Source organism: Fulmarus glacialis, unplaced genomic scaffold, assembly GCF_000690835.1.
Source record: "Fulmarus glacialis isolate BGI_N327 unplaced genomic scaffold, ASM69083v1 scaffold24173, whole genome shotgun sequence".
Classification (NCBI taxonomy): domain Eukaryota; kingdom Metazoa; phylum Chordata; class Aves; order Procellariiformes; family Procellariidae; genus Fulmarus; species Fulmarus glacialis.
In genome coordinates, this window is record NW_009202662.1 from 25,566 (window position 1) to 38,466 (window position 12,901).

The 12,901-nt window shown below is 47.0% G+C and overlaps 1 protein-coding gene across 1 annotated transcript; it reads right to left on the reverse strand.

Moving 5' to 3' along the window:
• Nucleotides 1–630: 630 nt before the first annotated feature.
• On the reverse strand, nt 631–9,608 carry LOC104072215 (UAP56-interacting factor-like; the record flags this gene model as incomplete). The annotated part of the gene is made up of 8 exons (XM_009574378.1): nt 631–726; nt 1,484–1,595; nt 2,255–2,329; nt 2,416–2,459; nt 2,893–2,974; nt 3,816–3,943; nt 5,968–6,110; nt 9,465–9,608. Coding segments are annotated over 8 exons (824 nt in total), but the record flags the coding sequence as incomplete, so codon positions are not given.
• Nucleotides 9,609–12,901: the final 3,293 nt, after the last annotated feature.

Sequence of the window (12,901 nt, forward strand, 5' to 3'; positions counted from 1 at the left end):
CAAACCAAAGACAAATGCAAGGTGCTCAGGCCTGACTATCGGGGCAGAGGGAGACGTTTTCAGGATGGAGGGGTCTTACACTGCAAACCTCCAGGCAGGGATGCCTGCACGCACAAAAATGGGGCAATTAGGTGGATGCTGAGGAATGCGGGCAGCTGGAGCATCCCCGCTGGTGCCACTGCTGGGGCACATCCCTCAGCCCCGCACGTGCTCCGCTCCCTGCTCCGTCTCCCACGCGGGCAGATGCAGTGTCCTCAACCCTGTCCCACCCATGGGACAACGCAGGGAAGGCTCCATGGCTATGGCTTGGAGCTGGTCCCTCCTCCCTCTTGCAGGAGTCACCCTGGGCAGCAGAGGGGGACGGTGCTGGTGCCAGCCCTGCAGCTCCCCGGCAAATCCATCTCCACTCACCCCTCTCCACCACCCTGCTCAGGTCCCACCTGCCCTGTGCTCTGGCGCAACTCTCATCCTGCCTCGTCCCTGCCCTCAATCGCTCATTCATTCTGCGTGTAAGGAAGGAGACGGCACATTGCCAAATTAGCTATCTCAGAGGAAATCTATCGAGTTTTATTGAGCTGCCCGTACGGGGCCTGGACTGTTATGGGCAGTTCCTATGACAAGCATGCGGTGCTAAGGCATGGTGACTGTCCGTCCGGCGCTCCTGGCTGCTGTAAAGCGCCTCTTATTCCTCAGACCAGAGAACCTCTCATCCAGCGTCAGGCTGGTCTGCAGGGGAAAGGGAGAGCGAGTCAGTCCTGCGTCTCGTGGCAAAGCACGGCCAAACTTGTAGCAGGGTATTGATTAGAGCCCATCAGTCAGGACGGTGCTTCACAGCCAGTTAGTCAATTAAACCACTCAGCACACGGAGACAAGGAGCTCGACAGACTGTGTGCGGCTGGAAAACCTCCAAGCAGCGCCCAGCCCCAAGACACCTGGCGTCCTCGGCAAGAACAGGAGCAAGCAGATGGCATTTGAGCACAAGGCATCAAGTAAAACCAAACCGTCCAGACAAGAAATGCCGGCAATGAAGAAGATGGAGCAGGATTTCTGACCTGCCCTGGGGCTCTTGGACCATACCTCAGCACAAAAACGTGGCACTGAGAAGGTCACCAAAGCAAAGGGAGAGCAAAGCCCAGAAGTGCTGTGTGTCTCTGAGGAGTGGGGAGCACCGACAGTGAAACGGTCCCCCCCAGCCAGGACCGCTCACAAGGAGCATCTCCCCACTCCAAGCAAGCACATGGACAGGCCAAGAGGGGCCAACCGAGTGGGGAAAATTGGGCTGAGTCTGTAGTTGCTGAACAGTCTTCTCAGGTGCCTTCAGTTTTGTGAGCAACCTAGCCAACACAGCTACAGGACTTTCCTCCCAGGTTATGCTAGATAAACCCAACTGGCAGCCCCAAAAACCTGAGCGTGATGTTAACAGCTTAGTGGCAGGGCTGCTGCAGGTTGCAAGGCGCCGCCTGTCCCGTCGACAATCCTCTACCTGGTTGGCCATCGCGCGGAAGTTGAATCTCAGCAGCACCCCCTTGGGCTGGGGCTTGGCCACCCGCGGCGGGGGCCTCTGGCTTCGCAGGTATGGTCGCTTGGATCCAGGCCTGGGGAAAGCACAGATCTGCAGTCACTCAGGATGCTAAGGCAGCTCACTTCCTATCATCTGCAAACCAGCAAGGAGTAAAGGAGACACCGGCATGCCCCATACATCCCACGGCATGTCTCACGGCAGCCTGGGTGAGTCTAAAGGGTGCCAGGAGAGCTGCCATGCAGGCAGAGTTCCAGCACTGGGGACTGTGTCACGTCAAGGCTATCATGGGGTGCTCTCTGCGCCCAGGACATGCCAAGTGCCCTCACCAACCCTTCTTTCTGCCCCTAGCTGGGTGCCAGGTCCTGCAGCTGCTCCGGCTCAGCCCAGGGGTGAAGCTGCCCCCTTCCAGCCTCCGCGCTCCTCTTACACAGCGAGCGTGCGGTGTCCGGCGTTTCCCCCGCAACACCCCACAGCGAGCACAACCAGCCTGCCACCTCCCACGCGCTGCCAGTGCTTCCATTTCTCTTTACTCTGGATAACAAACGAGCCGCACGGTAATTACCGTCTCCTTTCAGAGCCGGGAAGGGAATGGGACATCATTTGCTAATCATTTTGGGTCTGAACCATTCACTGCGCACTCGTTATAGAAGAAGTGAAGCTACAATAATGCTAAAGGGATTTGCAATGGCTTTTGTAGTGCTCTCATCCTAACAAATCATCTCATTTACTTACGCGCCAGTCTGGCCCGCCTGGGGATTAGCCACAGAAACCGTCAGAACTGCTCCGGGGCTGGGTTTCACTTGCCACCTGCCGAGACAGGGAGATGTATCCAGCTTCAGTTCGAGTGTGAAAGAGCACGTCGTGTTTGCAGCATGCCTTTGTTCACCAATTACCTTCTCATCCTTGGTGGTTTCTCTTCTCCATTAGCATCCATCTGCTGTGAAATATATTTAAAAAAAAAATGACTTAAAGAATTCGCTCTCAGAAACAATGATTCCTTTTCCAGTATTTCATTTGGTGTATCTGAATAGCTCTTTCCTTGCATGTTCTCAGAAAATTTGCTAATCTTGGGTTTCCTGCTGGCACAGCGATCTCTATGGGGTGGCTCCACTTTGCCCTGCTTGTGCTGCTGCATAAGCTGCGAGGTTTACTTTTATCACCTGCCCAGGTTTTATTTTCCAGCTGCCAGAATATTAAGCTGCATTAAAAATTGCCTGTCCTGCAAATACTTTCCTAGGAATACATTCATTGTTAAAGTCATCCATCTCTCCCCGTTACTTTTGGAAGCAAAGATACAACTGGGCAAAGGCTGGTAAAACTGAAGACTTATCACCATCAGCAGGTTGCAGAAAAAATGTCTCGATACTGACCCCTCTCTGAAAGTTGGCTTTGGAGAATCGCTGCTGCATCCGCTTCTGCTGGAAGGCTGGTCCCCTGTTTAGCTGGAAAGGCCTGCTGGTAAAGGAGGAGAGAGAAAAGGACATAGGTGAATATGATGCCAGGTATTTCCTAAAGCTTAATGCTGAAATACCTAACCCAGTGTGGTATTAAAAAGCAGTAAGAGAAGCAAATGAGGCTGTGTGTTACCAAGTTCAGCCCAACAGGTTTTTCTGCCAGCAAAGGATTTCAGAGGAACTTGTTTTTCTGCTCAAATGAAACAACAGCTTGTGTTTGTTCTGAACTCTGCTCATTAAAAAAAAAAAAAAATCATGGAAGAAAATTGTAGGAAAAGATCTGGTCAGAAGGGACCTCCAGAGGTCATTCACTCCCTGCTCTACTCAGGATTGCAACGGAGCTTCCATTTGAGCTCGGAGAACACAAGGACCACAATGAGACAGGCACCGAGACTGTGCCCAGCGCCTGGCAGCCTGCCTTCATCACAGCTCCTGGGGCGCAGCGTCTGCTCCTGCAGCCCCTCACCGGGACAGACTCCCTCTCCCTGCCTATCCCTTATGGCTGGAATCTGTATTTCCTGCCTTTATGAAAATAAATGCTATTTCAGCCTTCAAAAGTTTTCCCCAAAGTGACAGAGGAAAAGTTTAATAAAAATACTAGGGTCACATTTTCCATGCTTTCTAAAATAAAATGACAGATCTAATACCTGAATTATTGACTATCAGCACAAGGTGGTTTTATTTCCAGGTGCTTTCCTAACATACCCAGGGGTATTTTTCTCACATTACGTGAGCACACGGCTGTAGCCACTCCCAGCTGGCACAGACCGAGAGCAGAGCCCCAGGAGCGGCACAGGGAATTGCTGAAAATGAGAAGCCAGAGTTACCAAAGATTTTACCTTCTCCCCGGGGCGTGGGTGCTGGCAGCAGCTGCTCTGAATCTCTTGGGACCTGGGGGTGGCCGTCGCCGTCCCTCCGGCTGCCCGCTGCTGCTGCTTTTGGTGAAAGCATCGTTGTTCTTGTTGCCCTGAAAGAGCAGCGAGAGCTCAGCAGTTGCCACCCGCGCTGCCATCTCGGTGCACGAAGAGGGAGCGAGCGCGAGCGACAGCATGCGACCGTCCTTCCCTCTGCTGACTGCTGCTGCCTGAAAAGCCAGCGCATTTATTTGGCCTTTTCTTTGGCTCTGTCTAGGGGGAAATCCAGCCTGCTCCCAAGTGCAGGTGGTGATTGCTGACACTGCAGCGGTTCCCTTGCTGCTCTCGGACACGTTCAGCGCCACTTACAATTGCTTCAAAGGGGGCTCAGCCCCGCGCTGTGTGCTCTGCATTCCCCGTATTCTCATTCCCAACTGTTTTGCCTTTGCAACTTCTGCAGCCTTGCAACAGAACACCCTGCTCTGCAAGTGCTTTTTTTTTTTCTCCTTTGATATTTTCCTGATGGGAAACTGATTCCTCACTACATCTGTTAAAACCTGGTCTCTTCCATGGTCTTTTTTATCTACGACAGCAATATTTCTACCAAGCAATGTTGCTGCAGTCTCAACATTTGGACTTAGTATATACTGTTGTCAACAATCAGTATGTGCGCCTCGGTTCCTGGGCATGAAACTACAAGTACCATGAAGAATGTTTCATTCTAATGATGCAGAAATACCAAAAAGAAATTAGTCCATGGAGAGCAAATCTCGCACAGGCCAAGCATTATAGCTTTGCTCAGGTTTCTTTTCAGTCATTGACTCTTTCTTGTTTGGACACGTACGTTGCCCAGTCCAAGCCCTGAAGCATGAAGCACATCAGAAGACCCCTCAGCAGTGTAGGTCCTCCTGCAGTTACTTATACAAACTGCCACAGACTCTATCCCATTTATTTCTGTGGGACAACCATCATCACTGTTACTACCCGCTAACTGAGATGTGTTTCCACATTCTTCCCACTTGGTTTATTTCTGCAAAATGGAAGCTACTGTAGAATTATGCCTCCTAGCAACTCTTATTACATTCTGTTAATACCCAGCCACACTCAATATCTGAGTCATCACAGTCTTTATTTTCAGGAACAACCACACTCTATGCACATGTATGCTCAGTTTAGGGCTCTCTTATTTATACCCCCAGGACACAGCCATTAAATGTGCCATCATGTTTGCCACATTGGTGTTTTTTTAAAAGCTTACCGAACATACATGACCTCCTAATTGAGTGGATTTCGATCAGTGCGGAAAAAACAACCCCGTCTCACAGAGGACTACCTACCCGCTTGATTTCCACCTTCTACACCAAGCCAGTTTAGTATTAAGTGATACTTAGAAGAAAGCTGTAAGAATTACTTTAATGGTGAACACATATCTTCCTTCCCATCTCTTTAGTCTTAAAAGTAAGTCAAAACCCAAATGAAAATATTTCAATCTTTTTTTTAAAGTGTTTTTGAGCAGAGACAAGACCTAAACATTTAAACTCGAAAAAGGGAAAGCCATGAATGAAAACAAATGCATTTTACACTGAAGCATGTGGGCAATCTGACCCATGGCTGTCACAATACTGGGAATCAGTGTCTCTGGGGGGGATACCCACTTGCTAGTGAAAAGTATGCCTCTGAACTAAAGCCACATGAAGTCAACAACAGCCTGTCCTTTGACTTCACTGACCTTGGAAAATGCTCTGGGTGGAGGACAAATAATGGTGAATCTTAACATACCTCCTCTAAATGATAATAGTAAGATGAGATGACATAGAATTTGTTTTTATGGAAATATTTTAAAATCTTTTAAGAACACATTTTTTAAAAATCTTTTTTGATTTTTTTAAAACCCATGGGAACTGATCCAGTAAGATTATACCAAGTCATAAGCTTATAAAACCAACTGGAAAATTGCTATTTTATATGCATATGTGTCTGTACTCACCTCTGCATACAAATGCTGTGCACAGGCATATAAAAGATGGTGCCTGTAAATTTTTTATGTAGATTGTTCTTTGGGGTGATCCAGGATCATAAAATCCAGCAGATTTCTACATGACATTTGAGAAGAGCTATACCTTCCTTACCCCCCTACCTCTTGAGCCGATGCCTGGCGATTTAAAGGGCTCACTCCATTTAATGCGGCAGCTGCTCTTCTCCTGGGACCAGGCACAGTATTCCTGAATTGTCTCCGATTGTATTGTTGTTGTCCAAACCCTCTTCTAAAACGATTAGGTCCTATGAAAATAAACTCTTATTTTAGCATCCTTCAAAACTCGATTTATGATTACAGTTTTGCAAATGGATTACAAGGTTAACTTAATATGATGTAGGAGTATCTATATAGATAGTGATGCAAGAATCACATTAATTTATTCCAGAAAAGTAAATTAATTTTGCAGAATATTAAACAATTTATCTTTCCAATGTCTCACTAACATTCTTAATATATGTAGGACTGACAAACACATTATTTGATTTGAAAGAATATAGAAGAGAAAAGCCTTCCACAATTCTGATTCCTAATAAAGGCAGGAACACTCGCATCAGGAAACCTGTCAATCCGTTATCAGAGCTCACACTGCTATGAATTAACTGTGAAATGGAAAAAGCCTTTTGAAACATATACACAAGTGACTCGAGAATCCAGAAGCCAACCCCACAGCAGCCTAGAATAGCTCTGAGTGCCCACATAGCACTTGATAAGACCATAATTTTTTTTTAATATCTATCTATATTTTTTTTTTAAAATATTGGGTTTTTTTTAGCTTGACATATCCTTACTTACTGCATATATTGAAGGGGGCACCTTCTGCTGCTGTTTTACATAACTACACAGTACATACACACCAACAGCCCATCTTGCATTTAACGTTTTCCCCTAAGCCTATTTACAATTTTGAAGTGTGCTGAAGTGTCGAGCAAGAGGAAAGCACTCCGTCAGATGGAGGCACAGTGCATTAAAACCTTATTACTCCACATGATAAACTTCTGTAGTCATAATGAAGTAGACATTTTCCAAGTCGCTATACCAGTGAAATGTGCACATACTCACGGGGTGTATAAATCAGGCATAAACAAGTGCATGGCAGAGGGCAGCAAGAGTGTGGTTAAACCCCTGCACCAGATAGCAGAACCTCACTGATATAGACCATAGAGCAGTTAGACACATGTATTGATCCTATACCATCAATTCCTACATCACAGCAATTTATAATGACTTGGAGCAATTAGAAATGAAGTGTTCTGAGGCAGCAGTGACATTGCTGTCAGGGGCTATCACCGCAGTGATTAATGAAGGCTCCAGCCCCAGGGTGTAACACCAGTCAGCACCAGCGTGGGCTGGTTACACTGGAATTCAAGTGAAGATGATTTGATCTGCTCTGGCTCTAAACCAAGGCATGCCCGTGGGAAGCACCTCCCGAACAGCACGTCAGGGTGCTTCGCTCCCTGCAGCCAGAGGTGCTAGTTGTGAACACTCACAAAAATGCAATGCTGTTCACAAGCTCTGTGGGGCCAGTAGTTATTTTCTTTGCAAACCATGCCCTCTCACCGCAGCAGTGCAGGTATGTAAATGTTCCTCTCCTGAATTTTGGCAATCTGTGTCTTTTTGACCAGATGTGGTCTTGCTGTGTTTAATGGCTTTTTTTGCCCTCCTGATTCTGTCCCCACAGTTTGTTTTTCCCTTTCTTGTTCCCCTCAACAACCACCCTGGGCTTGCCCCCCTCTCTTGCCTGTTTGCCAGACCGCTCTCCCGTGGGCCAGCAAGCCTTGCAACACAGCTCTCCTGCACGCTGGAGAGGGCATCTCCTCTGAGGCTGAGCTCAGCTGCCTTTCCTGGGTATTTCATCGGTGCAATGGGAGGGACTGATGCAAAAGGCAGCCCTGACTAGAAAATCATGCCCCTGTCAGTCAGTTCGTATTAGAGAGCCTCTGCTCAGCGGTGCACTCAGGCACGCCCCAGCCAGTGCAAATAACTAACGATGGAGCCATCGGCCTCTGAGGGGTACCCTGTGTACACCAGCTGGGGACCAAGGCCTCGGTCTGCCACGTGTATCCTGAAGTGAGACACATGGGAGGCTCCACCTCTGCAAGAAGTCTGGCAGATATTTATTAATGAAAGAACATTTGAATAAAACCCCACAGCATCAGCAGCTGGGGAAGAGCCCCCCCTTTGTTTGGGTGCATGCTCAGAGCCTGGTGCTGAGCACACCTGGGCTGGCCAAGAGGCACCTCTGCCCAGCAAGTGCCATTTGGGGAGAAGCTCCAATGTCTGACAGACTCTTTTTCCGAGGAGATTTGAAATTCAAATTTCTTCTCATTAAAAATCATCTTTCCCCGCTGGGGAGATGGTTTAAGCCATATTCCAGGTGGGATAACAGCACTTCGCCTGCATGAATTCTCTTGCTGGTTTAATCAGCGTAATACCCTTCTCCATGCCCTGTCATTACAGCACTGGGCTGTTCAGATTGTCATTTTGATAATGGTTATCAGGTCTTAGCCCAGAAGGGACTGCATTTCAGCAGGGACCGAAGTGAAATGAGCCCCCGAAGAATTATGGGCTAAATTCCCAGTCGTGCTGAGCTTCCCAAAATTGCTACTGACATCAGCTGCACACAGCACGGTGAGTCCCTGCACTTGGCAGGGCTGAATTCAGACTCAGTTAAAACCTATGAAATATCAAGACTAGCAGAAATAATTCTATAAATGAACAGAAAAGTTCTCCTTTCTAAGGAATAGCTAAAAAAAATATTTTGTTTGATTTACCTGACTCTGCACACAGTAGTTGCTTGAGCGTGGAAGAATATCAAAGCCTGTGTTTTTGACAGAAAAATCAATTTGCAAAGGGCAATAATCATTCTATTTTGAACCGGAACGATTCTCAGTAAGGCAGTATGTGGTGGAGACCAAGAACATGAGAGTGGGAGGCAGATCAGAGACAAGCAGGATTGCTCCCAGCAGTCCCACTGTCCTGATGTGCTATTGGCACTCCAAGGGAAGACTGCAAAGACATTGCTGCAAAACGTCACTAAAATCTTCAATGAAGTGATTTAGCAGTAATATAAAAAAAAAAGCAAAATTTGGTAATAAAGATGGCATTTCATGCAGCAGATCACTTTGGTTTTGTAGATAAAAGCTAGTGGAACCAAACATAGATTAGTGTGTGATCACACGGTATTAAAAAAACTACTCATTATAAAAATAGCATGGTTTGCAAAAGTGACAAATTAGCTCCAATAACTGAGCTATCAAAGACAGTTACTGAAGGGGTAATTTAAGTGTGTTCTGGGAAAAAGAAGATTAGGAAAACGCATAATTAAAATATGCAAAGCCAAAAGGGAATAGAGAATAGATATTAAGTCACTTTGAATTAGTAATTCATGAGAGGGTGGAAGGGAGAGAAATGGATGAATTTATGCTCTGAAAGGGCCTTGATATTCCATTGTTGCAGAGAGAAAAGCTATTCAGAGCCCAAGTACATCTTATACGCACATAGGAATTAGATAGGAGAAGGATTTAAGAGCTGTATTTTGTTACACAAATGTGTTTTCCAGCTTGGCAGGCCTCTGCCTTCCCAAGGCACTCACCTACCTTGCAAATTCCTCTGCATCCAGGTGCGGAAACGGGGCCGCCCATACCCGTACGCTGAATTCCTGTTCTTGACCTGCTGCCTTCGCCTGTCCCCCACGGCACTGGCATCTGTTTGCTCTTTCCTGTGGCGTTTTATGATGTCATCTAGATCGAAATGGCAAAAGGGAAGCCTATAAAACCTGCACTTTCTACCAACAGTGATTCCCACTTTTGGTGCTTGCAATTGTCCGCAGTAGAAATGGAGCTTGCGGTTCTGTGAGCTACCCTGGCCGGACAATAAAGCTTAGCTCAGAAAGTATAGGATCAATTTACTCGGCTCCTGCGGGCTGGAGATTAGAGTGCAGCAAATTATTCAACAATGTGCTATCATCTGGCACGTATCCACCACGTGCAGGACAGGGATTTCAGAGCCACGTCCCACTGAAGGATCTGATCCTGCAGATTTCCCACAGGCATAAGGGAATATGTTTTTGCAAGGGCACCAGGAGCTCAGTGCTGGGCAGAGAACATTTTTTGACAAGGTCTGACTTGGGAGGCTGCAGGAGAGGTGGTCAAAGGGGGGAGAATGGGCAGAAGCACCCATGGGTGCACCCACACTGTGACGGCTGCTCCAAGGGCTCCCCCTGCCATGTGTGGGACACGCGCACTGCCCTGTGCAGAGGACATGTCCCTGATGTATAAACAACACAAACACTGTTCAAGTGTCATGCAAACACAAGTGGGATGAATGTCCCCCTAGCCCATGAATTTGTAAAGGGGAGAACTGAAGCTTGGTGCAGCGAAGGCTGCGACGCGAGGGCTGCGGGCAAGGAATCTCACTTGTACAGGGCGACTGTCAAGAAAGGGGACATCATGGTCCTGCAAACACTCATGGTTTACCAGGCGGTTGTAGGATGGTTTCCTTTCAATTCCCATCTTCTGGAGTCAGCCACCTGCATGTCTTTCCACAGTGCTTTAAAAAAACAAAGCAAGTTTCTAGCCCTCGGTGACATGAGATAAAGCTTGAAGGCATAAACCTCTGTGGCTCAAAAACCAGTGAGCAAATAGATGTTAACATGCACAATGAATTTTAAGTTCCTCGATCTTCAGGACCTGACTCTTGATTTCCTGACTAACTGGGATAGATGTTCCTGCTTAATTACTCAATATAGCTAACCTAGAAACTGGATCCTAGAGCTGGATAAGGATGTATCAACCACAAAGCAAGAACGTCTTAGCTTCTGCCATTGTCTGGTGAAGCAGAGAGGGAGAATATCCCAAATACAAGAGGACTGCACAGGGGATGCCTGCTCTCCCCTGCAAAACTTGGGTTCTCCTGTATAGACCTGTCTGCACCAGACCAAGGGAACAGCTCTCGTGCTTCACGTTGAACACATCGATTCGATTTCCATGCTTGCCCCACTGCCAGCAGCAGTAAGATATTTTGGGAACCCTTCACAGCTCTCTGCAGACAGGAGGGAGGGTGACCAGCCAGCTCCTGCGCTGCTGCAGTACGAGCGCTGGGACCAGGCACAGCTGCCTCTCACCTCTGAGTCCCCATCGCCGCCCCACCACAAAAGGGGTATAAAACAGCCTGAATGCAGCAAAATGGACCTGGGATGTCCTGCCAATGTCCCAGAACTCCCCTCACCCCAAATTCTTATTAGGCAGCTCTGAAAATGTACTCTGCTAAGCTCTTCCATGAACTATGAGATGTTTCTCGCTTTCTTTGCAAGACACCATCCAAATGCAGTTTCCCAAGGCGCAGAGCCTGTATGATACAACCAATTATTTTCCCTGCGATTTAGACACTTTTGGTTTAAAACTATATTAGTAGCACTGAGAAGACGACACAAAATTTCTCCCAAGGACATTTTGCCACTGTGCTTCACCAGTTTGGACCCAGCCAAGCATCCCAGGTGCTTCCTTAGGCACCGCTGCTGTAACCAACTGCACATCCCCTGAGCTGCACTGAAGTGCTGTGTTTTACGACAGAGAGAGCACAAGAGACACAAAGGTGACGATCCACCTGCAGTATCCAAAGTATACCTGACAGGGTTTTAAAAGCTCATGCCCATCCTGAACAAATGTTTTTAACTCTTTAAAAGATGGTACTGAAGTTGAGGTATCTGGACCATGCACAAACTACTTTTAGATGCAGAGCTCTATCAAGAAGCCGCTCAAAGCCCCTCAGCTCTCAATGAGTTGATCTGAAATGAAGGGGATCTTCTTAATTTGACCTGTTCTGATGAAAAGGAATGGCAAAGGCAAAGGGACATCTCTAAATTAATTCATATTTTCTAACAATTTCTTCTTTTAACCTCAAACCTTCCAGAAAATATTTAGCAAGTTATAAAGCCACATCTGTTAAGCTCCAAGCAGAATGTTTTAACTTTACTTCAACAAATTAGCAAGGAAAGAAGTGTCCAAATCAGGCCTTTTCCAGCTCCTTAATGAATCACTGGAGTGGAAGCATGAAAGTGCCATTAGCTTTCAATGGGTGATTATCACGAACAGCACATCACACCTCCAGCGCTTCTCACTTGTCATTTTCTATCAAGAAACTCCTGTGTCCAAATTAATACAAAGCCCAGGGAAAACAAATGAGAGCAGATGTAAGAATAGGCTGCGTGACTGCTTTTGTGATTTCTCTATCAAGTCTGCCAGGAAAGAGCACACTGGGAGAGGCTGGGCGATGTTCTTGGTATGAATGCGCTAATGTTCTCAGCTAAGTGTGCCTTTGGGACATGTGCTATTTGGGGCACAGACTGCTTTGAAGCATATTGACAGCATCCCTGCTGTTCTGCAGGGAGGTGGACGCAGGCATCCAAGGGTGGGCCATCTACAGTGTGAGGAAGAGCTTGCTGGGAACAAAGAGGAGATGAATGCTCAGGTGCCCGGTCTGTCACCTTTCAGTGTCTTTTTTTGTTTGGGTATGAGTTGTTACCCTATCCTTTGCGCCCATCAATGGGGTTAACAGAGCAATGTAATGGAGTACTACTGAAGGCTGGAAGGGATCCTGAGAAGTCATTTAAGGCACCCCTACACCCTCAAGATAGAATTAGATCTATCAGGGCGGCTTTAGAGTAACTCTTGCAGTTTCCTGTGACTGCTAACTCAACTAAGGCCCAACATATCTGAAAGCACAGAAGCAAGCACCTGATGGTAAAAACATCAGTTCTTCACCAGGTCTCTTGTTTTCCAGTTCTCTCTTCTGCCCTGAATAAGGTGTATTCTGGATTGAACATGGAGGTGGACCACAGGTGGTCTGACCAAGGAAAGCACTAACGGAGAGCAAAAGCAAAGGGAGTATCGCACATCAGCGAACAGAAAAAGGGTGTGCAACACCATGGGAAAAAAATAAATGAAAAATTAGGGACCCACTATTGCTGTAAATCCTCATAGCACCATTAAAATAAGGATGCATCAGCCAAGCGATCAGTTTGAGTTTGCAGTGG